This window comes from Lipotes vexillifer, unplaced genomic scaffold, assembly GCF_000442215.2.
Source record: "Lipotes vexillifer unplaced genomic scaffold, Lipotes_vexillifer_v1.1 scaffold931, whole genome shotgun sequence".
In the NCBI taxonomy this organism is placed as follows: Eukaryota; Metazoa; Chordata; class Mammalia; order Artiodactyla; family Lipotidae; genus Lipotes; species Lipotes vexillifer.
Genome location: NW_006788845.1, coordinates 1,267,661 through 1,293,261, shown reverse-complemented (window position 1 = coordinate 1,293,261; position 25,601 = coordinate 1,267,661). Strand labels below are relative to the sequence as shown.

At 43.8% G+C, this 25,601-nt stretch overlaps 1 protein-coding gene across 7 annotated transcripts in view; it reads right to left on the bottom strand.

Moving 5' to 3' along the window:
• The window catches only part of CADM1 (cell adhesion molecule 1), a 343,095-nt gene extending 340,870 nt beyond the window's left edge, over positions 1–2,225 (bottom strand). For 3 of the 7 annotated variants that reach the window (XM_007461864.1, XM_007461860.1, XM_007461863.1), the window contains exon 1: positions 1,973–2,225. In XM_007461864.1, the coding sequence (XP_007461926.1) occupies positions 1,973–2,096 (124 nt within the window). In that variant the 5' untranslated portion in view covers positions 2,097–2,225. The remainder of the gene's footprint in view (positions 1–1,972) is intronic. The other 4 variants (XM_007461858.1, XM_007461859.1, XM_007461861.1 and 1 more) reach the window with 3 other exon arrangements.
• Positions 2,226–25,601: the final 23,376 nt, after the last annotated feature.

Here is a 25,601-nt window from a genome sequence, read left to right as displayed (position 1 = left end):
CCCCTCCCCCCCCTTTTTTTTTTTTTTTTTTTTTTTTGCAACCAATACAAGTCTATTGTTGCCTCTGTTATGCGCCAGTTACCGAGCCTGTAACGCTCACGTTTAACCGACACTGGCGCTTTTTACAATGCAGCAGAACGAGGGATCTCTTTCAGGAACATTTCATTGAACCCATAGAGTCAGAGACATCACCCGAAATGAAGTTGTAACCACACCGGCATCGGCTGAACCCAATTATCTCGTAACTCATAAATTAAAAATTCACAGTGCAAAAACACATAAACAACATCCGGAGGCAGTGGCATGGAAGAAAAAACCCTCAGCTCTGGAACTGAAGCTGCCGCCAGATTGCCACCTCTATGGATCCCCGATAGGTTCCTCAAGTCGAGCTCCCTTGCAAGCCTGTCTTGGGAAGTAGGGGGGAAGCAACCACCCCGGCATCCCCCCAAATCCAAAGCTAGCACCCCCAGATCTCCCCATTTCCTACAGCGTGTCTCCTGCGGTGTTTATGTAACTGTGTCCTCTAGCGTGTAAACAAAAGGCACAGCCCAAGCGGAGACGCACCCCGGGAGCGGCACGGTGGCCCCGGCGCTGCACCCGCCCGGGTCGGGGGCTCCGCAGGTGGGGGCTGAGCTCTCGGTGTCCTCCGCCACTTGTTGCTCGCGGGTCCTGCGGCTTCCGAGCTGCAAGGAGGGGCTTTGCAGGCGCCGAGCCCTGCTGCATCCCCTCCTGCACCTCCCCGGCCCCCGCGGCCCTGCGCCTTGGAGTCCCGGCTCCCTGCTCCCAGCCCGCAGCAGGCGGCCAGGGGCACTGGGACGCCGGCGCGGCGGTGGTGGGAAGGGGAGGCAGGGTGCAGCAAGGCCGGGCTCTCCGCTGGGGAAGAGCTCCAGCTCCCTTTTGTTAGCAAAAGCAAACACTGCCCTCTTCTTTCCCGACCGCGCCAACGCGCCCGGCACACGGTCAGCCAAACAGCGTGCTCCAGCCGAGTGCTCCGCATCTTCAGGGAAGGAGCGGGGCGCGCAGAGCCGCCCCTGGGCAAATTCCCAAGACAGCTCTGCACGCAGGGGACGCCCGGAGGCCCGGAGGTTGCCCGCCTGGCCGCAGAGGCCGCGAAAGCTCCCTCCACCACCCCCGAGCTGCCGAAAATGACAGGCAGCCTGGAAATCCGGGGTCCCCACTCGCGGCGGAGGACGGTGTGGGGCAGGCGGGCTGCGGGTTCCCGGCTTCTTCCCGCAGAGGCGGCGACAGCAACCTCCCCCCCACCGTGGGGCCGGGCCCGGGGAACTTTCCCTGCCTGGAGCCCGGCCAAGGAGACCCGCAGCCGGGCGGAGGGGGCGGTGGGGGCGGAGGGGCCGCGATCCGGCTGGAAGGAGACACGAGGGGCGAGCTGCTCGTGGACAGGGGAGAAAGGCAGAGCGCGGGGAAAGCAGGAGCGATCAGACAAATCTGGAGATGTCCTGTGGACCAGTGAGGAATCTCGCTGGAGGGGGCCGCTAGTCAGCCACGGGGAGGTTTCGGGGATGGGGAATAGGGGGCCTGCTGGAGAGGTGGGAGCTAATGGGCAGCCCGGGGAGGCGGGAGGACCTGCAAGTTACGGGGACAACAGCGAGTTAGGGAGGGTCCGGAAGGTTTGGGGGGTGCTTGCGATCCACCCCCTTCCCCTATATTCTCTAGCCCCCGGGCCCCAGATTCTCACTCCACTCCGCGCCCCGCGACAAGCCGGGGAGAAAAGGTGTGGGTGCAGCCATCCCTACGAGCTCTAATTCACACCGAGCTGGGCAAGGGAGAGGAGATTTACCAATCCCCTCAACCCCTTCCATTCTCAGCCCTGAGTTTCCTCTCTACACTCCCTCCGATTTGGATTTAGGAAGTGGGGGAAGGTTGTCATGGAAACGTTTCCCCCCTCCATGGCTACGGCCACTGGGGTGCCTTAGGAGATTTCGGGGGCCAACCGGCCGGTGCCCACACCTACCTGTGGGGATCAGTGCCGCGGCAGAGAGGAGCAACAGCAGAAGCCGGAGTCTGAGACCGGGAGGCGCCGCCGCCACCGCCGCCGCCGCACACTGGGGTCCGCTCGGCAGCACAGCACTCGCCATGTCGGGCACCTGCCTCAGACTGGCGGCGGTGGCTTCCTCCCGAGCCCGAGCGGATAACTAATGAGATGCTAATGACATGCGCTGGAGGCGGAGTCCGGACCGACCAATCACATCGCCGCGAGCCGAACCCGGCTCTCGGAGGACTCACCCCCTCCCCCACCCCGCCCCCTGGCGCTGGCTTCGGCGGCGCGCCCGCGCCACCTAGGGGCGGGGCCAGGGGGAGGGGCGTATGCAAATATGTTTATGTTAAAATTCGTTTTCGGTTCCCCGGGATCAAGGAAAAAGTGTTCTCCTGGGCCCCTGGCGCACAGGGGCTCCGGCTCTGGGGGGCGGGTCTAGCTTCCCGTACACCTTTATTAGGAATGTTTATAGCAATCGCTACATCAACCAGACGACGAGAATCTCCCTAGGAGGCTCCCCTGCCCGGTACGCCGAGTGCAACTGGCCTGGAAACAAAACGTTGCAAATTTCCGTCACTCACCTTGCACCGAAGGAATAGATCTTTGGGAAACGTGGGCTGTTCGGGAGTAGAGAGTGAGAAGGCAGGTCCCCGGATTGACAAAACAATCTGGGAGAAGTGCATGCGTGCTTTGCAGGTCCGGCGGAGCGGGAGAGCCCGCTCAACAGCCTAGCGGTAGACTTGGGCATAGTTGGGAGAAAGGAGCCGGAATCGGGATCTGGGATTTTCGAGTCTGTGTGTTTGCGGTAGATTCTCGGGAAAGGTAGATCGAGGAGGGTTGGCTCAGGCTCCCCAGCTTGCTGAAGGTCTCCTTCCTGGTTTTAATGTATATGTGATATATGTGTATTTAGTATACATGATGCACATGTATTATTAGATAATTACGATTACACACACTCAACAAAAAATCTTTTCTGTGAAGGCTTCAGGGTGGAGGGCGGAGACGGGGTGTGAAGAGAAGGTCTGCCATCTTCCTCCTTCAGGGCTCAAACCCACTCCCCCTGCCGCCCCTGCCGCCCCTCGTCCCGCCTAAGGCGGCTGGGGACCAACAGGTGCTCTGAGCTTCCCGCGTCTCTGGGAGAGGCTTTCCAGGCTGAAGCGACTCGCTTCTCGGACTCGCTCTCCCTCCCCGAAATTGCCTTTGCTTTCTTCTGAGCCAGGCAGCCGGCTCTCTTGTTTGTCTGCTTTTTAATTACTTATTTTCTTCCCCTCTAGAAGATCGTGTGCGCTCTGACCCTCTGTTGCTCAAGCATCAAATTGAAGGACGAGCCATATTAAGTGTAAAGGTTTATAATAATTTAAGTATTCATAGAATGCAGGACAATAAGATGTAGGAAATACAATTTGCATAATAAATATCAATATCACAACAGCTAAAACAAACCATGACAAATTATCTGTGGCTAAATGACCAAGAGATTACTGAATGTAAATTGCTAAGTCTGAGCTACAGTCTAGAGAAGCCCTCTGTCCTCATCTTGCTAAAAAAGAAATAAATAAATGTTACATATCAGAAAGGAAGTCAAGATCTGCCAACCCACCAAATGAGTTACCCTTAAAAACAGCCTCCTATTATCCATTATGCATAAACTAATTTCAAGACTACCCTGTCTTCACAGGCCTGGATATTCTGCACTGTAATTACAGGCCCTAATACATGAACTGCAGGCAGTCCTCCAGAAGCCTGGAAAGCTCCAGCAGGCAAACAGCACTACATGAGGCAGGAAACCATCACCACATGGTCACCGGGATAATGTCCAGTTCGCAAAGTCCTACCTATTCTTATCACCTCCAGAAGTAAAGCTACCTTGATCAGACCAAATGCAAAGCAGAGTCCCACCACAATCAGGATAAAAAAAATTGAGGCCATATGTATGCTGAAAGATGTATAAACTATAAAGTAAGTTCCTATATCCCAGTCAATCTAGCACCCTAGCGTAAATTTATACTTGCTATTATTATTATTATTACTACTTTTGCATTTATTGAGTTCTTATTAAGTATTTTACATGTGTAATCTCATTTAGTCCTTGGAACAATCCTCATGGCACACAGTATTCTCTCCCATCTTGTATCTTTTAAACACAAAAAGATTAAGCAATTGCCCTAAGGCCAAAGTTTGTAAGGTGCAAAGCTTATGCAATTAACCACTATGCTATACTGGGCCTCAATAAATATTTGTTAAGTAAATGAATAAATTTCACATTACAATGCATGAATAATAAGCATAAGCTACATTTTAACATAAGGTGAAAATATGCCAGCAACTCAGAAGCATTTTTTTAAATAACAGGATTGCATTACACTCCTAAGGAAAAGCATTCCTCATGAGGCTGTAGCTCCAAGAGAATCTAGTCAGGCCCCAGTCCTCCCACACTAGGAACACAGTATGGGGACATTGGAAGATGTGGAGTGTTTTCATCTCCCTTCATTCTCTTGGCACATCAAATGAACACCTACGCAGATTTCCAGTTGGCAAAGAACAACATGGGACATTTCTGTAGGAAATGCTAACGCTGTATGACTTACCTCCCCAGAAGAATGCAGATAGCTTTAGAAATTTCCACCAGAAAATGCCACCCCTGCCAGACATTTAAGGAACTTGCACATCCAATTTCCCAGGTCATGGGACATCTTTAGCACTACGTCTTCATGGAAACAACCAGAGCTGAAAATTTAGGATGAAGCTGTTGCTACCCTATCCACTAGCCACACTCCTCTGCCACCCTCAGCTCTTTCACACTGAAGATCTTGCCAAATGATTTAACATATGGAACATGTGAAGAACGTATCAAATTCCTGCATCTGCTAGATACAAGTTATGACTACTCTGGCTTTCTCATAGTAAAGCTCGTCATTTTCTGCTTCGTGGACTAGAACTCCTCCCCAAGCATGAGTTCCAACATTTTTTCCCCTTGCTACATGAATTTAACCAATTTTGAAAACCAGATGGTGTTTTTGCCATTTATAACTGATAATCAATTGTTTTGTGAATTTAATTTTTCAAGAAAGAGCTGAATAGTCATCAGAATTACAATCTGGGTGTGCTACTTGTGTTAGAATAAAATTGCCAGAAGCACCAAGAGCCAGGTTCTTTTCTTTTCCCTAAGAAAACTTGAAAGAGCAAAAGAGAAAGAGACCCTAGATTGTTTGCCTTCCCTAAAACAGTTGAGAAATATGGATAAACATATATGAAAAATAAGCATTAAAGGAAGATTCATGTTTTGGGAAATATGTCAGAGGCAATCAATGAGAACTAGTGACGTCCTGCTTTTCAAAAATGCTAATTACTTGAGTACCCAGGTATAAAAAGACAAATTATTAGGGAAAAGAAAACAATATTTTGAAGTCAGCATTTTCCTTGCTACTGGATTATTTGAGTACCCATAGGAAAGTGGTTTAATCAGTTTATAGACTGAATGTTTTTGTCCCCCCCACCCCCAAATTCACATATTGAAGCTCTACCCCCTACCCCCTAATGTGATGATATTTGGAGGTGGGGCCTTTGGAAGGTAATTATGTATAGATGAGGTCATGATGGTAGGCCCCCTGTGATGGAATTAATGCCCTAGGAAGACACAACACAGTTTTCTCTCTCCAACATGCAGGCATGGAGGAAAGGCCATGTGGGCACAACTGGTTGGCAGCCATCCCAAGCCAGGAAGAGGGCTCTCACCAGAGCCCGACCATACTGGCACCCTGATCTCAGACTTCCAACCTCCAGAACTGTGAAAAAATAAATGTCTGTTATTTAAGCCTCCCAGCCTATGGCATTTTGTTATAGCCACCCGAGCAGACTAAAATAATCCCTAGACCTCAACTTCCATTGTCAAAAAGTTACTAAAATTATATTAAATGTCGGCTTTTAATGCAAAGTCTTCCATAAATTAAAGTAACCTAGCAGTATGTTAGATATTGGACTGGAGAGACTCTTGGTCTACCTAGTAGACATCTCACCTATTGTTAGATTATTAAGACCAAGCAACTATCAGTTTATGAATCTTTGTGAAATATAAAGCCAGCTAGATCTGTATTTTTAAATGAGTAGTTAAACACTTTACCCACAGGTTTATTCTTCTAGAATCATAGAGTTGACAGCAAACCCTTGAATATCAAGAGGTGAATATCAGTGTGAAGAAAAGGGAAATACCAAAGTAGGTTGCAGAAAACTACTACACATACACTAGGTCAAGAAAAGGCCCCAATGGCCATGAAGGGAAATTTGTCATAGGGACCCAAGTCATAGTTTTTTCCATCATATCTAGGAATATATCCAGGTATACATGGCTGATCCAAACATATATTCATTAAAAGGAAAGAAATGTATAGCACACCCCAATGGAACAATCACCGTTAAGTTGTGGGAATAGAAAGATGAATGTCAAGGAACTACTGTCAAGGAACTCAGAATATAGTATGAACAGTACAATTATCATACATGCTAAGTGTTTTTTGGGTTTTTTTTTGCGGTACACGGGCCTCTCACTGTTGTGGCCTCTCCCATTGCGGAGCACAAGCTCCGGACGCACAGGCTCAGCGGCCTTGGCCCACAGGCCCAGCTATATATGGTAAGTGTTTTTATAGTATGTGCACACAGCTCTATATGAACAGAGAAGGGAGGCACCTATTTTACCCAAGAGGCAAGTGTGAATGTCTATATATCAAGGGAAAATTCACACAGGAGAATGTTCGTGAGCTGAGTGCTGGAAGTTGAAAAAGACTCCACGGGGTGCACAAGGACAGAGCGGGAAGATGTGACGAGGGAGGTCATTTACAAGGCTCCAAAGCTTAGGAAAGCACGGATCTCTTAGGAAAGTTTAGGATCACAGGTCGCCAGAGGACAGGTGGCAAGAAAAGAAGCTGGGGAAAATATACAGTGATCGGGGAAATGTCTTGACTGACATTGTTGCGGTCCGGGAGCCACACGCCTGGAGTCAAGTTCCCCGGTAAATGCGACCCGTGTCCCAACCAAGGACACCCGAGAATCACCAAGTAGAAAGATTAGCAAAGGATTTATACAAGTACAAGTATAGAAGCTTACACAAAGTGTCCGGACAGGGTCCCACTCGGAGAGAAGTGAGTGAGACCCCGACTAACAGCAGGGCGAGGCTTTTATACCCTTCACAGGGCAGGAAGTCCCCAAGGCGGGAGGGAGCTGTTTAATTTTGAATCAGCCAATCAGGAACCCGGTTCTTCCCGCCCCAAGCAAGCAAGCAAGTTTCTTACAGAAGCCAAAATGTGCTGTTAGCCCTGAAGCTGTTCTTCCGTTTCTTTCGTCACAACATACTAAGAAGTTTTCATTGGTGATGATGGGTAACGGGAACCCATTGAATTAGGAGAATTTCATGGTCAGATTTACATTCTGGAAAGATTATTTTAGTGGTATCATGGTTTAAAAAAAAAGGCCTTAAAATGAACCTTAGATTTGTATTTTCAGCACTTGAGTAAATGTTGGTACGATTCACCCAAGACAAGTACAAGGATATGGAATAGGTCCATCTGATTGCTTATTGTTTGTTTGGGGGATGGGCAGTGGAAGAAGATGATTTCACTTTGGGACAACTTGGCTTTGAGGTGTCTTTGAAATACTTAGCCAGGCTATAAGTCTGAAATGCTGGTCTAGAACTCAGAAAAGTGACTGAGCTGGGAGTCAAGAGCATGCAGGTAGAAGTTGAAGCCAGGGACTTGAGCAGGGGTGGGGCAAGGGGGAAGCAGTGGTTACCTAGAGACAATATATTGAAGGACTTTTGAAAAATAAGCCAGGTGTACCACTCTGATGAACACCAATTGTTTAAGGAGTGGATAGAGCTTAGGGAGGAGAGACCTCGGGGATGCAGAAAGAATAAAAAGAGAGCTAAATAAGGAAGAGGCAGTGATTAACGGTGTCAATTTCTTGCTACAAAGAAATAAAAAAGTACATTTCACAAGAATTATCAAGAGTTGACAACAGAGATGAAATGCTGAGGTCCAGTATGTGACCAGTCTGACATCCCATGTAAACAGCTTGATTCAAGTTTGACAATACAAGGAGACAGATATGTGCTCACTTTACTTATCTTGCCAGTAGGGCAGGAAGATGTGATTTGCTAGTGATTTTCTGATACGGAAGAAATAGCTTTAGAGTTTTTCAATTTGACATTCAATTTCATTGACACTGACAAGACAGCCTTGGGTAGGATAGAGGGATCCTTGCAACTGAGGTAACTCAACTAATTATCACATGTAGACCTTAGTTTTTATTTCCAAACTAAAATATGATTGGTGATGATGCTGTAAAAGTTTTTCCCAACAACTTTAAAAGTCACATTATCCTGGTATGATATCATAATTGTCAGATCTAGCTTTGTGATAATTCCATAGCAGTACAGCATAACTTCCCTGGCAGCAGGATTTCAGCAAGATCCATTAAAGACGGATATTGATATCTATAGATTTTCATAAAGCTGCAAATAGCCATATTATGAATATGAGATTGTATCACTCATGCTGCTAAAAGATGACAATGGTAATATACTTTTGTAATATGAGTTGTAAACAGGACAAGTTCTGAATAGAAATTGTCTTGATCATCTATCCTGCAGTCCCAAACAGGAAAAGTTTTTAGGAGAATGGTCTCACAAGCCCATCCTTGGAGTCTTTTGATGGCCCTGTCCAAGTTTTCATGTTTGACCTTCTGATTTCAAATGACACGCAAATCCTTCAGCTGCATTTTGAATTGATATTATACTTTTGTTTCTTATTCTTCCTGGTTATCCCTGCCTGATTAATGGGCTACTTCTAGATTTTGTATTTTTGCACCAAAGTGCCCATGTTTATTCATTCTTCAAACTCTGTCAACTTAAATCAAATCATCGTCTGACTTATAGCAAACAACCAAATCCTAAATTTTCAAAGGACTACATGTAGTGTAGCCACGCAGGTCACATTAAAGCCAGTGCCTGCCTAAATCCCATGTAACTCTTTGACAATGTAGGGGTTTGTCAAAAGGGTTCCAGAAGAAGAACAATCATCTTACTCTTTTGCAGATTTAGGTAGAGCTTTTCCCCCCCCTTTTTAAAAGTTATTTCAGCTCTCCAAGGATACCCGTCTATCAGCTAGCGGGAACTCTACGTGGTACTTTGAATATCTTCTTTTACCTGTCCACAGAGTGAAGAACTGAAGTTCAGTTTGTTTAAAGATCATGTTTTGAAGAAAAGCAAGGCTTAATTTTAATCTTTCATGTTTGTTGACAGCACTGTCACTTCCTAAGCTATTTCTCTAAGACCTTCGTTACAGTACTAATATCTGTCTATATATTTTATTTATGTGGCTCAGTCTGTGATGAATAACACATTTATGCAAAAATCTCAATATATCTACAAGGTACCAATACATAGAACAGGCATACTCTCATACACTGCAGTTAATAAAATGCAGTGAAAAGTATATAGTTTCAGAGGAAATTAGTATAGTTCATGACTTCACTTATTTAAAAAAAGTCCTGATGATTTCTAATAATTGTTTTTTATCTTTCATCTAAATTGTTCCTCTTGTCTGTGTCAGCTTTGGCCCAGAAATAGGATTGCCACTGGGGAAAGTATACAGCTGCTGCTTACCACACTAGCATGAGGAAGAGAAATTAAGGATCAGGACCCTAGAACCTCCTAAAGTCTGCCTTCAGTATCTGCAGATTCTGAATCTGCGGATTCAACCAATCACTGATCAAAAATATTCAGGAAAAGAAATTCCAGAGTGTTCCAAAAAGCAAAGCATGAATTTGCCGTGCCAGCAAAAATTTACATAACATTCACATTGTATTAGGTATTATAAGTAATCTAGAGATGACTTAAAGTATACAGGGAGTTATACACAAATACTACACCATTTCATATAAGGGATCTTTGTACCTAAGTGGGTCCTGGAACCAGTCCCCCATGGATATCGAGGGATGACTGTACTTTTCTTGGAGAGATACTCCACAGGAAAGTCAATTACCAGGCTTCTCAGTTCGTACTGCCAATGTGAGGAGTATGTTTTGCTTGCTAATGCAAAGGAAGGGAAAGTCCTATGAAGTCAATTGAAACTTGGAAAGGTTAGCAATTCCAAGTTGGTAAGGTCTCTGGCATATTAGCCTCCTAAAGATGCACTTTGTAAAGCAAGATCATCTTAATATCAGACACCACCAATTCACTTCATCTGACTCCATTCCTGTTTGAGCATGAAACAAGGCCAAAGGGGAGGTTCTCAGTCATTTGTCCAGCCCTCCATTTCCAGGCAATGCCAGTGGGTGTATGTTCTTCTCCTAAAGGATCTCCCAAGGATGCGAAAATTCCAGAGAACCTAGAAACATCATACTGGATATTTAAATTACTCTGTCTTCTCTTCTCAAACTTACAAGGCATCCATAACACTTGTATTCAGCATAACAATGTTACGCTGGTAAATTACATATGTTCAACGTCTACTGCAAATAGAATTTCTGATTTACAATTTACAAAATTATCTCTTCCACCCTCTGGGTTTGCATTGTGACTCATCCAGGGGCTTTTACTCAATATGTGTTTTGTTATGAAGATAAAAAAGAAAAAGCCCTCTCCTTCCTTTTCCCCCTCCTCCATTGTAAGCGCTAATAATACACATCTTTTGATTTAGAAGAAATCCTGTGGAGGACCTAAAGGCGTGTCATCATGGAAGCATCACTTTTTCTTTATCTGCTTCTTTTCCCAATTGGCAGTGCTTTACAGTGAGCCATATCCTTTTGAAACCAATGATAAAGAGGTATTTGGGATAAACAGAAGAGCCCCTGTCAATGAATCCCTCAGATTGCTAGGGATGGTGACTTTTTTGTTGTTGTTGTTGTTGTTTTTTGTTTTTGTTTTTGTTTTTTGCGGTACGCGGGCCTCCCACTGTTGTGGCCTCTCCCGTTGCGGAGCACAGGCTCCGGACACGCAGGCTCAGCGGCCATGGCTCACGGGCCCAGCCGCTCCGCGGCACGCGGGATCCTCCCGGACCGGGGCACGAACCCGCGTCCCCTGCATGAGCAGGCGGACTCTCAACCACTGCGCCACCAGGGAAGCCCTAGGGATGGTGACTTTTAAAGCCAGTTCCTAGGAACTCAGCCTTTTTATCTTCGAATATTCAAAATTAATTTGCCAAGCCATACAGGTGGGCTCTCTCCCCTCACTAAAATCGTCTTTAAAATCATTGAAGTTTAGGCTGTGCTTTCCATATGGAAACAGAGGGGCTGGCATTTCTAGTGTTTCTTCCCCTTCTTCTTTTTTAAAAGAACTGGATCGTTGAGTTATTTTGCATAATTGAGAAAAGAGATCTGTTTTTGCAGAGGGCAAGAGGGCTGCAGCTAAAGCACAAACATCTAGTACACAACTCTAGCTCAACTCAATTACCTGGGGTCTGGTGAGACTCCAGCCTGCCCATTTCTGTCTATCTGAGGCAGGCTAAAAACCACCCAAATGGAACTGGTTTGCAGAATCAGGTTACAATGGCCAGTTCCATCTTCTCATCGTTTTCAAAAGATTGCTCCTCTACTTTTGAGAGGCATTGCAAATAAACATGATGAAGAAAAGAAAAAACTCATCTCTTCTCTGGAAAGGCTCAGCTAAAGAGAACTTAGTATTCTTTTTTTTTTTTTTTAATTTTTATTGGAGTATAGTTGCTTTACAATGTTGTGTTAGTTTCTGCTGTACAGCAAAGTGAATCAGCCATATGTGTATATATGTATGTATATATATATATATATATATATATATATATATATATATATCTTCTTTTTTGGATTTTCTTCCCATATAGGTCACCAAGAGCATTGAGTAGAGCTCCCTGTGCTATACAGTAGCTTTCATTAGTTACCTATTTTATACATAGTCGTGTATATATGTCAATCCCAATCTCCCAATTCATCCCACCCCTCCTTCCCCCTCTTGGTATCCATACATTTGTTCTCTACATCTGTGTCTCTGTTTCAGCTTTGCAAATATTCAATAAGTTCATTTGTACCATTTTTCTAGATTCCACATATAAGCGATATTATATGATATTTCTTTTTCTTTTTCTCTTTCTGACTTACTTGACTCTGTATGACACTCTCTAGGTCCATCCACGTCTCTGCAAATGCCACAATTCTGTTCTTTTATACGGCTGAGTAATATTCCATTGTATATATGTGCCACATCTTCTTTATCAAAGAGAGCTTAGTACTCTTGATCCCTACTATTCCCACAAAGCTCCCTAATTCAAAATCGCTGAAAGGACACCAGGAGAACAACCTAGAAGTCACATTAGGAAGATCATTACTATAGCCCCCTACTCGCTACTAAATAGTCTTTATTTCAGAGTATTTATAGGATGTCTTTTTAGGTTTCCAATCCCCCATAAAATGCATCATTTTAGACGCTTTGCATTTCGGTTAAACCCTCAACTCTGGAAGGAATTATCATTTTTCTGAAGGTTAGTTGCTCATTCCATTGACTATTAAGTTTATTAGGGTGAAAAAGTGAAATGGACAGCTGGAGGAAATTGGTATTTTGCAACACTATATGCCAGGCTGTGTGCTTGTTTGCTTTACATATGTCATGTAGTCTCTTTTGGAGGCTCTCCTTTTTTGTCCTACACTGATAAGTATATCACACAAAAGCCCTTTTTGGCAGAAAAATTTGAAATAGGCTTATTTTGGTCCTATAAAAAAGGTGAAGGGGACTTTATTTGAATTTTTGCTGAGGGGATTCAGATTGTCAAACTACATCACTGGATATATCACTGGAAACATGGATATAAGAGAAAATCTGTATTCGAATGCTTTATTTTTCTTTGGTTAGTTTGAAATGCATTTTGACAAACGTGTACAAATTTTAATCAAAGCTGAGAAACATGGAATAAAAGAGAGAAGCGTAAATATTTCCCTCAAGGGTTAAGATATTTTTTCCTAATACCTCTTTCCATGCAGCTCAAAAGTTAAATGGTCCTGCCTCCATCTTCCTTTACAATTGCTTTCCTGTTATTTTAAAATTAATCAGTCAAGCAAATATTTATTGATGACTATACTACGTTTGGCACTAAGAAAGATACGAAGTGTACGAGACATATCTTATCTCGAAGAATTTATAATTGATTTAAAGAGGCAAGATCTGTGGAAAGTTAACTAATAGCTCAGGCAGTATATGAAAAGCTAGGCAAATATATTAGAATCCTGTTAAATGATTTCTTATCGTACAGATATAGTTACTTCAAGAACCTGCTTATATTCCTTATGCAAATAAAACGAAAAGACCTTACATAACATAATTGACCATAAATGCAATCAAACTTCAAAAAACATTACTATACTTGTACATTCAAATGATATACCTACTGATATTGATGCCTTATTATTCTCAGTTGCCAACTTGAGAAAAAAAATCAGAACTGGATGCTAAATTTGCGTATGATTTCATTTCCTAGAAAAAGGTACCCTCTCCCTTCCTACTCTTCTCTCCTTCTTTCCTGCCAATCAAAACCCTGAAGGACATTGTAGTAGGCTGATGAATGGCCCCCCAAAATATCCAGGTCCTAATTCCTGGAACTTCTGAATGTTCCTTCACAAGGAACTTTTACCTTATATGGAAAAGTGGTCTTTGCAGGTGTGATTAAGGTAAGGATCTTGACATGGGGAGATTATCCAGGTGGGTCCTAAATGCAATCACAGTTATCTTTATAAAAGGGAGGCAGAAAGAGATGTGACATACACACAGAGGAGGTGATGCAAAGATGGAGCAGAGAGAGATTTAAAGATGTTGGCCTTGAAGATTGGAGTGATGCTGCCACAAACCAAGAAATAACAACAGTGCCCAGAGGCTGGAAGAGGCAAGGCGCAGATTCTCCCCTGGAGCTTCTGGAGGCTGTGCAGCCTTGCCAACACCTTGATTTTCGCAGTGATACTCACTTTGGACTTTTGGCCCCCAGAACTGTGAGAAAATAAATTTCTCTTTTTTTAAGCCTCCAAGTTTGTGGTGATTTGATACAGCAGCCTCAAGAAACAAATACAGACACTAATGTTTATTGACTGTTCTCTATGAGTCAGTTACTCTATATAAAACATCTCATTTAATTCTTGCAACAACTGAGTAGTAGTAGTATTATGTGAATGAGAAAATTGCAGCTCAGAAAGGTTAAGCAGCTGGCACAGATCTATCTGATTTCAAAAGCCCATGCTCTTCAACGATACCATATTTTCTCAGCACCTTTCTTTTCCCTTGATTGGCAGTCATGCTTGTGTCGGGGTAGGATAACCCAGCCTGATGTGAAATGTAACCAGCTTCAACACGTACATGTGTAGTTTTCTTTCCTTTTGTCTGCCTCACCGGTTCCATTCTAATCCAACACATACACTCAGATCCTGACAAAACAAAAACACCATTGCCTTCTTGCTGTGGAAACTGACAATGATTTGGGGCTGAGAGTCCCCCTTTGGAACAGGTCCTTATGGTTGAACCCTTACCTGGCTGGAAGAGTTGTGTCTCCGCCCCAAATTGCAAAGTTCCTCCTGGCTGCTGCTGCAAAACTCACCTATCTGATGCTGAACGGTGTGCATTGCTAGTTAACATTTTGGCAAAGGAGGTTTTCTAATAGAGGAGAGGGCTGAGGTGGGGGGTGGGGTGGAGGGGAGTTAATTTCGTCTCTGTTTCCTCTTCCTCCCTTTGATGGCTGCCCTGGCTTTTGAAGTCGGGTAAATACACAGCATGGTGGGAGGGGATGCCAGCTGCCCAGACACCACTGGCAGGAGTCTGAAGGCCTGTTGCCTTCCCTCCCCAGCCTGGGAGGTGTGCCCTGTGGCAACACTTCTTCCCTGGGGTAATTCACACGGGGAGCTGTCAAATGACAAGTCCCAACTGGTGCGCTGGTCGTGAGGCCTTAAATAGGATCAGCTTTGGACAAGGGTTTTCCCCACCACCCTCTTTCCCAATCCTTTTGAAATTTCTGGGGCTGAGCTCTCTATGTCTTCTTCTTTCTTTTCTAATAAACTGTAAACTGCTGCATGGCCTATTCACGCCACAAGCACCCATCAAGCACCTACAGTATATAATGCCATGTGTTAGGGTTTGTACTGTCCTAAGGCTTAGCTTGGTGCCAAAGAAGTGAGCCACAGCGGCTTCATGGAAGGGGCAATGAGAAGCAGCGAAGGGCTCTGAATAGAATCCAACCTAGCTTTTCTTGCAGGAAAAAGAAAAAACCTTTCAGAGGACTGCTTCCTATTAAAGCAGACATACCTAGATCCCAGAGATTGCAATGAGAAAAAACCCCACAAGAGACAGTTGGACTGTACTGACAAGATGATTGGAAACAACCAAAGCTGGAGATCAAACAGTGGAAGGAAAGCAAAATCAAATGCAAGAGGGGAAACGTTTGAAAGGAAGAAAGAGATGGAGCCTGGCGTGAGTCAAGTAAAGATTCTGTGAAAGGCTGAGGAGGACAGCCCATGCTTAGCAATCCATAGCTTACGAGAAAAAGATGATTGAAAACCATGTTTTCTCACAAAGGAGACAGGCATCCGCCATGAACAGGTTCAGGTAGAAATTTCTGGGTCCCTGTCACTGGATGCTATTCGATGCCATCCTTCTTGCCTTGGGGACTCAACTAAAACCTCATCTTTTCCCAAGAAGCCTTTTTAACTTAAGGAAACAACATTACTGTTGCTACTATGTCTATAAAGAATAATGGTAATAATGAAAATGTACTGAACACTTACTATATACACACCAGGTTTTATGCTGAGAGCTCTATCATTTCTAATATTATGTATCATAGTGAAATACCTATTCTTATCCACATTTCCTTAACTGCAGATAAAGTGTGGGTTGAAAATAATAAGTAGCTTACCCAAGATAACCATTAATAAGTGGTGGAACCAGTTAGGAACTTGTATGTCTAATTCTGAAGTTCATGTTATATTGCCAAGTATATGATGAACAGTATGGATGTACGACGCACATTCACACACATGCACACGCATATACATTTGTACTCTCTTTAACATCATCCTTATGGAGATGGTTCTCGACAATAGTTCTTTGCTTCTCTTCAGATCCTCTGATGTCATGATCTGCCTTCAACCAATTTCTTTCTGTTACTCTTTCTAGAAATGTTGGTCAATTGTCCCAGGATACAGTGACACTTATCATGGCCTCCATAACATAAAAAATATCTAACCATCTGTAATTCTCTGTTTTCTGGACCGTTTATTTTAATGCAACTTGATCCTCCATGAAGCCTTTAACACTCAACATAATAGTCATCCTCTCTTTTCCCAAGGTAAATTCACTACTATTACATGCACAATTTTTTCTTGGTCATTAAGGTTCAAAACCAGAATACAAAATAAATGGCAAGAAGACAAGCCAGGGTTTCCCTGGTGGCGCAGTGGTTGAGAATCTGCTTGCCAATGCAGGGGACACGGGTTCGAGCCCTGGCCCTGGAAGATCCCACGTGCTGCAGAGCAACTAAGCCCGTGTGCCACAACTACTGAGCCTGCACTCTAAGACCCCGAGAGCCACAAGTACTGAAGCCCACGTGCCTAGGGCCCGTGCTCCGCAACAAGAGAAGCCACCGCAATGAGAAGCCCGGACACCGCAACGAAGAGTAGCCCCTGCTCGCCTCAGCTAGAGAAAGCCCATGCGCAGCAACCAAGACCCAACGCAGCCAAAAATAAATAAATAAAATAAATAAATTTATTAAAAGAAAAGACAAGCCATAAGTTTACCCATGGGACAATGGAGAGCTCAATGGATGAGTATATTGCAGTCTGGTGCCTTTACAGTAGTTGGCTGAGAACAGGCCCTCTGCCGTGTTAGCTCAACAGTACACAGTTTCTCTCAGTCTGAAATAGGCATCAGAATCACCTGGACGGCTTGTTAAAACACGGATTGCTGGACCCCATCTCCAGAGTTTCTGATTGAGTAGCCTGGGGTGGGGCTCTAGGATTTGCATTTCTAACAAGTTCCCAGATGCTGCTGATCTGGGTGCCACATTTTGAAAAGCACTGGTGTCAAGAAATGGATCTATATACCTATTTTAGAACTAAATAACGTAACCAACCTGGGCTGCATGGGACAGTGTTAAATGGATATATATATATATACATATATATATATATATATATATATATATACACACATACATACACACACATATACATAATATATATTATGTATATATGTATATCACAATATGTGAACATGTATGTATAACTGTCTAAAGCATGTTTGCTCAGATCACTTCTTTTTATCCTCATAGCTTCCCCATGAAGTAGAATTGTTACATCGTGTATCTAAGGCAGTGGACTCTAAGGTCAGAGGCTTTAGTTTCCATACCCAATTTTCCCATTTCTAGCTCCTTTGGACAACCCAGTTTAAGCTCTCTAAGATTCATTTCCTCACTCTAGAATTGAAAAATATGAATGTGTACTTTGTGCTGTTGTGAGGATTAACTGAGATAGCAGGAAAAGTGCTTCCCACACCGTCTGACATTTGATAAATATTCCATGAACATAGGTACCATTGTTCCAGTCCTAAAAGAATAAGGAACTTGCTCAAGGACCCCAACTTGCTGGGGGCAGAGCTGAGCTTCTTGAATTCCAGGCCCTGATTCCCATTTGGGTGATTTGAGCACTTGGCAGATTCTATAGGCAGCTTTGGGGATGATGGTACCTTGGTTAATGAAGCCTCAGGGAATGGAGCTCTTTTATTTCACATTTTAAAAACAAACAAAAAACCCTTCATATGTCATTTGAAGAAAAGCTGCATGTATTCACAGCTGCCCATGACAAAAATACCTCAGCACAGCTTCTATTTGTCCCTTCCCAGTTGAATGTAAATAAGGCTCATCCCAGGCAAATCTGTTGAAGACGGAAGAGGATTCCTTTATTCTACCTGGGTAGCAAATGTCAGGTGTGCTCTTTCCTCCCTTTGCCTTTCAAAATAAGAAAGTGTCTGCTATCAGTCATTTACTCTTATCGGTAGATTGACTTTAGTGTGAATGAGCCGCAATATATAATCACATTTGTACTTTAAGGCTTTCATATTTAATTACGAGAACCAAAACTTTTTATTAATTAACAAAAATTTCAGGCATTAGCTGGCAGACAGAGAGAAATGAGGGAGGTTAAGAGAACCCTGGGCTATCTTCTCTGTCTCCCTGAGATATTGGAAGGATGAACTGGGAACTGTCAAACTCTTTCCTCCAAACCAGTGACTTGCTAGGGAGTGGGATAAGACACAGTAGGAGGAGGGGACTCCCAGAAGCTCCATAACCCATCCCCCTGTCAAGTTCCAAGTAAACAGAGATGTAGAAATCAATGTGCTGCAAGGTCAACAGAATTTCAGGACAAGTCTGCAAACCTCCACTCAACAAGATTGCCATCCGTACACCCCTTCTTTATAGAAATTCTGAAATGGTCACTGTTCCAGACCATCACTCTGCCCTCTCCCCTCCCTTACATCAGATTCCTTTCTCCAGTTTAGTACGTGATCTTGGACAAATTACTTAGCCTTCCCGAGTCTTAGGTGCCTCAATTTTGAAATACAAATAACATCTCCTTCATTGGGAACAGCAGAACAATGGGAGATACCATAGATAAGGCAGAACAGAGCCTGCATGTGGTGGGCACTCAATAAGTGCTTATTCATTCATTCCGTTTGTCAGTCTGCCATTTGTTCGGCCATTGAAATAAATACTGTGTGCATCTGCTATGAGCCAGGTGTTAAGCTGGCCACTGGTTAAGACAACGATGAGCAGGACATTGGTCTTCTCCCCATGACACGTAGAGTCTACTGCAGTGGTTTCAAGCCTGGATATGTATGCATCACAGCCTCTGGTGGAGGGGGCTCTTCCTGGACCGCACCCCAAACCTCCTGACTTGGAGTCTCTGGGAAGGAAACTGTCGAATTAAAAGCTCCTCTGATCTTGCCGGTGTGTAGCCTACGTTGAGAACCACCCTGGGGGTTTATTCTCTCCTCCTCCCTTCCCCTGCTTCTCCCACAACACTAGATCTGGTCCTTCCCCCGTCCTTCCTTCTGCCCCAGGGAGATGGCATAGTTTAGGTATTCTGATCCATTCTCTGTTGTTTTAGTTACTATTTTATATTTTAGTTAGTGTTTAATATTGTTTTGCCCATAATCTTTGTTGTCTAGTATCTTGGCATCCCTCCACTGCCTATATACTTCTATATCTGGTAATAACGTTTACGACAGAGAGGTTTGTCACTGTGGCGTGTCTTCGCTGTTAATAATGGTTGAGCCTGTAGATTTAACTGTCTTGTCTGGGTTAGAGCTACTGTTTTTCTAGAGAACAAGTATTCCTTCCTGACCCTTTGCTCCCCAGCTTCAGGTCTGATCACAGTGGCTGGCTTCCTTCAGTTCATATTAATTAATGTAACAAATTGTGGCAGTTTGGAGGTCAAGTTTCCCATCTATATCAAGATAGTTATTGGTTGGCAAAATACTATCTTTGGGTGCCAGAGGCCTCGTGATTACTAAGTTCATACCAAGTGCTGTAATTATTGTGACGATTTATCACTCAAAAAACCCTTGATAGTACCACCAAGTCCTTCAAAGATCCATCCAATTTAGCTCTGAATCAATACCAAATATTATCCAAAAGTCAAGTTCTGTTGTAAGACACTAGACCCATGACTGATCAATAGACAGACAGATATGCAGGCTATAGCCTGGTCAGTTATAATTCTAAACTGCCAGTTTAAAAAAAAAAAAAAAAACCGGAAAAGAAAGGAAGAAAAAAGGTTAAAATCCCTAGATTGGATAGAATGAGCTGAAGTGTTTTCAAATGGATTTGAGAAACTGAACTATTCCCAGGCGGAAAGATAAAATGTGAGGCTGCAGTCAGTCTGGCTTTCTGGCTTTCCTAACCTTTTTACTGCCAGATAATGAGGAATCAGCTATAATTTAGACACAGTATTCTTTTCACAGATTATATTGAAGTTTGGGGGGTGGGGGAGAGAAAGGGGAGGGGAGAGAGACTCACTTTATAGTCTGACATCATCTTTCTCCAGCAGAAGAAATTAGCGTGCTCTCCCCAAGAGCCACCTCAGGGGAGCGTGGCCCTCTGCGTGTTGTTGTTCCGACTTCCAAGTCAAGAGGGTACATGCATTGGATTTAGTACAATTGGAAGAAAAGAAATTGTAATCTTTATGAGCCAACGACACGGAGCCTTATAATAAGAGAATGAAGGATCATTTCACATTTAAAGCAAATTAGATTACTGGGGTCAAACTCTTCAGCAGAGACATCATGTCTTCTGAGTGATGCTTGTATATTTGACATCTTTTCCCCTCTTCCAGATTTTGCATTAACATTTAAATTTTTTAAAAACATATTTATGGAGTGAAATAAAAAAGCCAAATAATGAATGGATGGGAAAAGGAGAATAACTAACTGATCCATGGGCTGAACCAGGGCTTGTCTTCATTGACTTCTAGACCTGAAAGTCACCTCACAAGACTGTCTGGTCAAGTACCAAGTGTCTAGGTAGGAGCACACCCAAGCCATTAAGGAAAGGGTGTCACATGTTCAATTTTTTTCATGGAAGGAGATTTTCTAGCTTTTTCACTTGCTGGTTCTGATATTCAGTCTCTAAGCAAGACCGAGAGAGCCTATTTGAACACTTGCCTTACAATTTAAGACTTTGCCTCTAATCTGTCCTTTTCATTTACCCCTAGTCTTTCAAAAACACCTACCACCCACATTGCTCTGATCTGGGATATTGCCCACAATTCAGCTTCGCTCCCAACCAAAGATCTTCCCCATAATATCATTGAGCTTTTAAGGAAATGTATGAATTGACATCTATATGTGATAAATGCAACATGTATCCATCTTGCTATAGAGCTGTTCTTTCTGTTTCTCATCAAAATGGGAGCCAGTACAGCCCCCTCCTTCAAACCCAAGTCTAGATCTGCACCCCTGCCCCCATTCTTGGCCACGATCCCAAGCTTCTTGGGGTCTATCTACTTCTTTTCCATGTTCCATTTCTTATGTCTCTCAAGAAATTGGCAAAGTAAGAAGAAAAAGACTAGTTCTAATCCAGCCCTGGTCTGTGACTCATTGAAAACTAAAATAAAGAATTTGAACTCAATTCTGGTCACAGAATGAATAGGGTTTGGGAGTGCAAAGATGAAAATGAATAGATGACATTTTCCATTCTCCTGCAGTTAGAACAATGGGTGGCTGAAAGTTTTCCTCTTCGAGCTCTGTCAAGTCTGTGAGTATAAACAATACTATTTGTCTTCTATCTAATGGTCTCAACACACCTTGTTAACACGTCTCAATAATTTGAGACGTTAATTCTCAAAGTAGTTATTGAGAATTCACTCTTCGCAGAAGCAGAGAGTGAATTGGGCCAAACTGTTCTCAGCAGTGGTGGTCAGAATTAGAGTCAAGGCTACCTACTCCCCAGACTGTTTACTTTCCAGCCAATTCATCCCAAATGGACCTCCCTTGCCCCTTTCACCAGCATCTCCCTTGAAACACAGATGGGCCAAGAAGACCCACAGTCACCTCTGGAATAGTAATTTCTCTGCTCCTAAGAAAGGTCTCTCTGGAGATTCTTTGTGCCAAGTGGAGGTTTAGATGATCCAAACATTTAAGTGCATATTGATTGCAGTCAGATACTGTACTCTGACCCGCCTCTCAAGCTCTGGACTGTATTTCTCTGGAAAACTAGCTTTTATGTATTAACCTTCTACCAGCTCCTCATGGAACAGAGCAGAGGCCAGAATTAAAGGCCTGGAAAAGGGTCAAAGTTTTACCTATGAAGCTGTGCTGGAGCTTGACCTTCAGAACTCAGTTTTGCATTAACATAATATTGCTACAGATTCTTTAAAGAATCTAAATAGTTGGGCAACCATTCTCCTTAATTCACTCTTGTTTTGTCATTTTTCTTTTTAAAAACAAATCTAAGGAAAAAAAGACAACAGAAGTACAGATCTCTCTCTTTATTAAGTTGTGAGGTTATGATTTACTCACATCCAACTCTTGTTGTGGGAAGGGTCAGGATCCCCAGGGAGTGCTGACTGCGGACAGAAGGAAGAAAGGAGCTTTCAGCATGGAGGAGTGCCGTATCACAGAACCATAAATCCTTGATCTGCAAGATACATTAAAAAATCATCTGGTTCAGCCACCTGCGTTCGGACAAGGAAAGACATCAGAATTTCCTTTTGTCTGGGGGGAACTGGGATCCGGAAAAGGTAACTGGTTAAGTGATTTACCCAAGGTCACCCAGCTAGTGTCAGAAGTGGCCTCCTGCCCCCGCCTCCTAGTACAGTGCTGGCAAAGGAGAGCTCAGCTCATCCACAGAAGGGTTGTAAATATCTGTTCCTTCATCAGAAACCAGCTACCTTCAGGCCAGATGGCTAGAGTGATAAAACTAATATTAATTTTTTCCAAAAAGCTCTTTTTAGAATGAAGAATGGAGCTGTGCAATTGAAAGCTCTGTCCAAGAAACATGAGATGAACACAGGATGGGCTACTGTCAAGGACAGGCTGGTAAGGGGCCCTCAGGAAGCTTCATGGACTTCAAACCAAATTATTATAGTGATTTCAATCAGCAGACAGGATTCCACAAACAATAATATTTACAAGGTAATCTCCATTCTAAGTAATTGCCATTTCCCAAGAGCCAGTTGGTGGGAAAGGGTATAGCCCTCCCAGGGAAGATGCACCTGCTTCTGAATAGCTTCCCTCCTTCAATTAGCTTTTGGTTCAACATACACATAGAACACATTCTTGTGCTTACATACACACATACAACCACACACACACGTATGCACATGTGAATACATAAGACCCCTCAAACGCCCACAGGGAAGCTCACTGGTAGGATCTTAATCATTGCATGTGTAAGTTCCAGACTGGCTCTACCACTAGTAAAGAGCAAAACAGTGCTGGGCAGTGGTGTTCCCATATCAAAGAACAAAGTTGGAACTCCCATACAATTATATTTGATCACAGTAGAAGGTGAAATCATTAGATATTAGCGAGGTGCAGTGGAATAAAAATGATGTGTTAGCGGGGGTTCATTACACTGTATTTTCAGAGCCAGGAAGATCAATGCGTTCATGCATCATGAATTAGACTCCGGCTTTAGCCTTCCCTGCTCTCCGGAAACCCAACATGATCTATCACCAGCCATACATCACCATTTCAGGATTGCACGTTAACGAGAAAGCTGCAGTTTCCGCCTGTCAAGCTGACCAGCTGCCTCTTTCTCTGCAAAAGGGGGGATATTTCTGGTTCAGGATTTTACTTTTAAAACAAAAAGGGGCATAAGAGGTCAGTGTCAACTGGACAGTCACACAGTCTGATCTTCGTGTTGTCCCAGTGCTCCAGATAATAATCCTGTCCTTCCTGGCTTCTGACCATCCTGGATCCAGGCTGACAGGAAGTTCGCCGTTATGGCTTTAGATGTTAAATAAGGACGTAGCCCACGTGACACATCTAGGGTCTCCTGGGGTATGCTCTCTATCCCCTCAGGGTCTGCTTAATATCATTGGGTATATTTAGAAGTCTCCAGATCCAGATGCTACAGTTCCCCCCTTCTATACCCACTGCCCCTCTATCCTCCCCGCCCCCACTTTTCGCCTTAATAGAGGCTCTCATTACCCAGCAGTTTGCCACTAATACTTTCCCTTCATTTATCCTCAGTCCACCTCACCTCCCCGCCTGCCTGACCCCACACGTGCCAGTGCGGCCCCTCTTCCCTGCTGGTGTTCAGATACCCACAGACAGCTCCGATCGTTGCTTTTAATCGGCGTTTAGCCAGTCTGTCCATATTTAGTTCTTTTAATCTCTCCTCATCATTCAATCCCTCCAGTCTCTTCATCATCTTTTTTTTTTTTTTTTTTTTTTTTGGCATTCACTTAACAAGGCTTTGTTTCTGTTTCTGTGTTTATTTTTGGTCAAAATGAGCAGAAGAGCAATAATCATCCCTTATATAAGTGTTAATGAGTTGGGGCTTTTATTCTATGGAGCATATTCCCAGGAGTTGGAAAAGTAAATGCATTTGAAGAGCGGCTGGTAGGGCCTTGGTTCACCCTTTGCTTCTCCTCCAGCCTTTACTCAGGTCTATTCCTCACCAACAGAAGAATCACGAGAAGTTTGGGGGTGAATTTGGGCTGGGAAAGACCTGCCCCTTCCCTCTCTAGGCTCGTTGCTGAAATACAGGTGAAGGCAATGGGAGAGGGGAGGTCAGAAGAAAAGAGACTGAAGTTAAGTACATGGAAGAATTTCCCAAGGTCTTTCCTTGGGGAACAGAAGAGACTGTGACCTCATCAGCCTGGACTCTGGGAGAAGGAGGCTGTCACAGGTCCCACTGTCCCCTCATTTCTAGCTAACAGTCAGTTAACTAACTGTCAGTCTAGGGCTGACAGTGAGCATCAGGATTGATGGCTTGGGGGCTGTGATCACCCTCGGTGATCTGGGGAAACCATCCTCCCCTGATAATATGTGACATATAACAAATCTGAGCACCTGGAAAGGGGTTTCTAGCTCCATCTACGAAGATGAGTTAGAGCTGGCTGAGGCCTTGAAGAACCTTGGTTTGGGAGGTCACAACTTTCTAAGGAAACTTGAACTCAGCAGCAGGAATTGTGGACCATAGACAAGGGATAGATGAAGACATTCACTGAAGAAAGCATGGTTCAAGATCCCAGATTCAGGAGGCCTGTACCCCTAAACCATCGGAAGGCAGTTTCTGGGGCGGAGAGTTGGGCTTGGGGCTGGTTGGAGGAGGGCAGATTTTTTTATCTGAACAGGAGAAAGGAAGAGCCATAAGTTGGTGAGAGGCTTCCTATTTATCGGGACTTTTGAGCTTATTCTTTTATTTCAATCAGGCCTTTTCTCCAGTGTCACCTCCTTTGAGAGAACTTCCCTGAAAACATCATCTAAAATGGTACCCTACTTAGCTCTCTGTGCACTTCCCTCCAAATATCCCATGTTTTATTTGTTTGTCACTTTATTATTCAATTCCCCACCAGAACATAAGCTCCCTGAGGGCAGGGGTTTCCTCAAAGCAGCAATGGCAGTGTCAGGCACTGGCTCCATATCTGACTGTGGACCAACTAACTGCTATCCTGTTTTTGTATTTTTTTCCTCCAGAAGTATGAGGTACACAGAGCCCTGTACAGACTCCCAGGATCTGCTTCCCCGCATGGGCTGGCAAGGTCTGAGTCAGCCTGGTTCTCCTGGGATCTCCAATCAGAGCCCTGCTGTGTTCAGGGGAGGGAGAATGAGCTGAGAAAGCCTGCCTCCTCCATATTGTTTCCTTCTTAACGGCTTGAAATGAAAGAGAAAGAAAGTGTCAATTGTGGAAAGAAAGAAGTGGAAGGCTCAGTCCCCTTCTGCCTCCCACAGGCTGCCATCAAACCTGTTTAACCTGTTTTGTTTTCTTTTAAAGCCCAGTACCAAGGAGAGCTCTGTCATTGGCTCTTTCCCCCATGAAAACACAGCTGCTGTGACTTTCAAAGACCACCCTAGTTTTATGAATGGTTTAAAGCTCAGTAAGACATA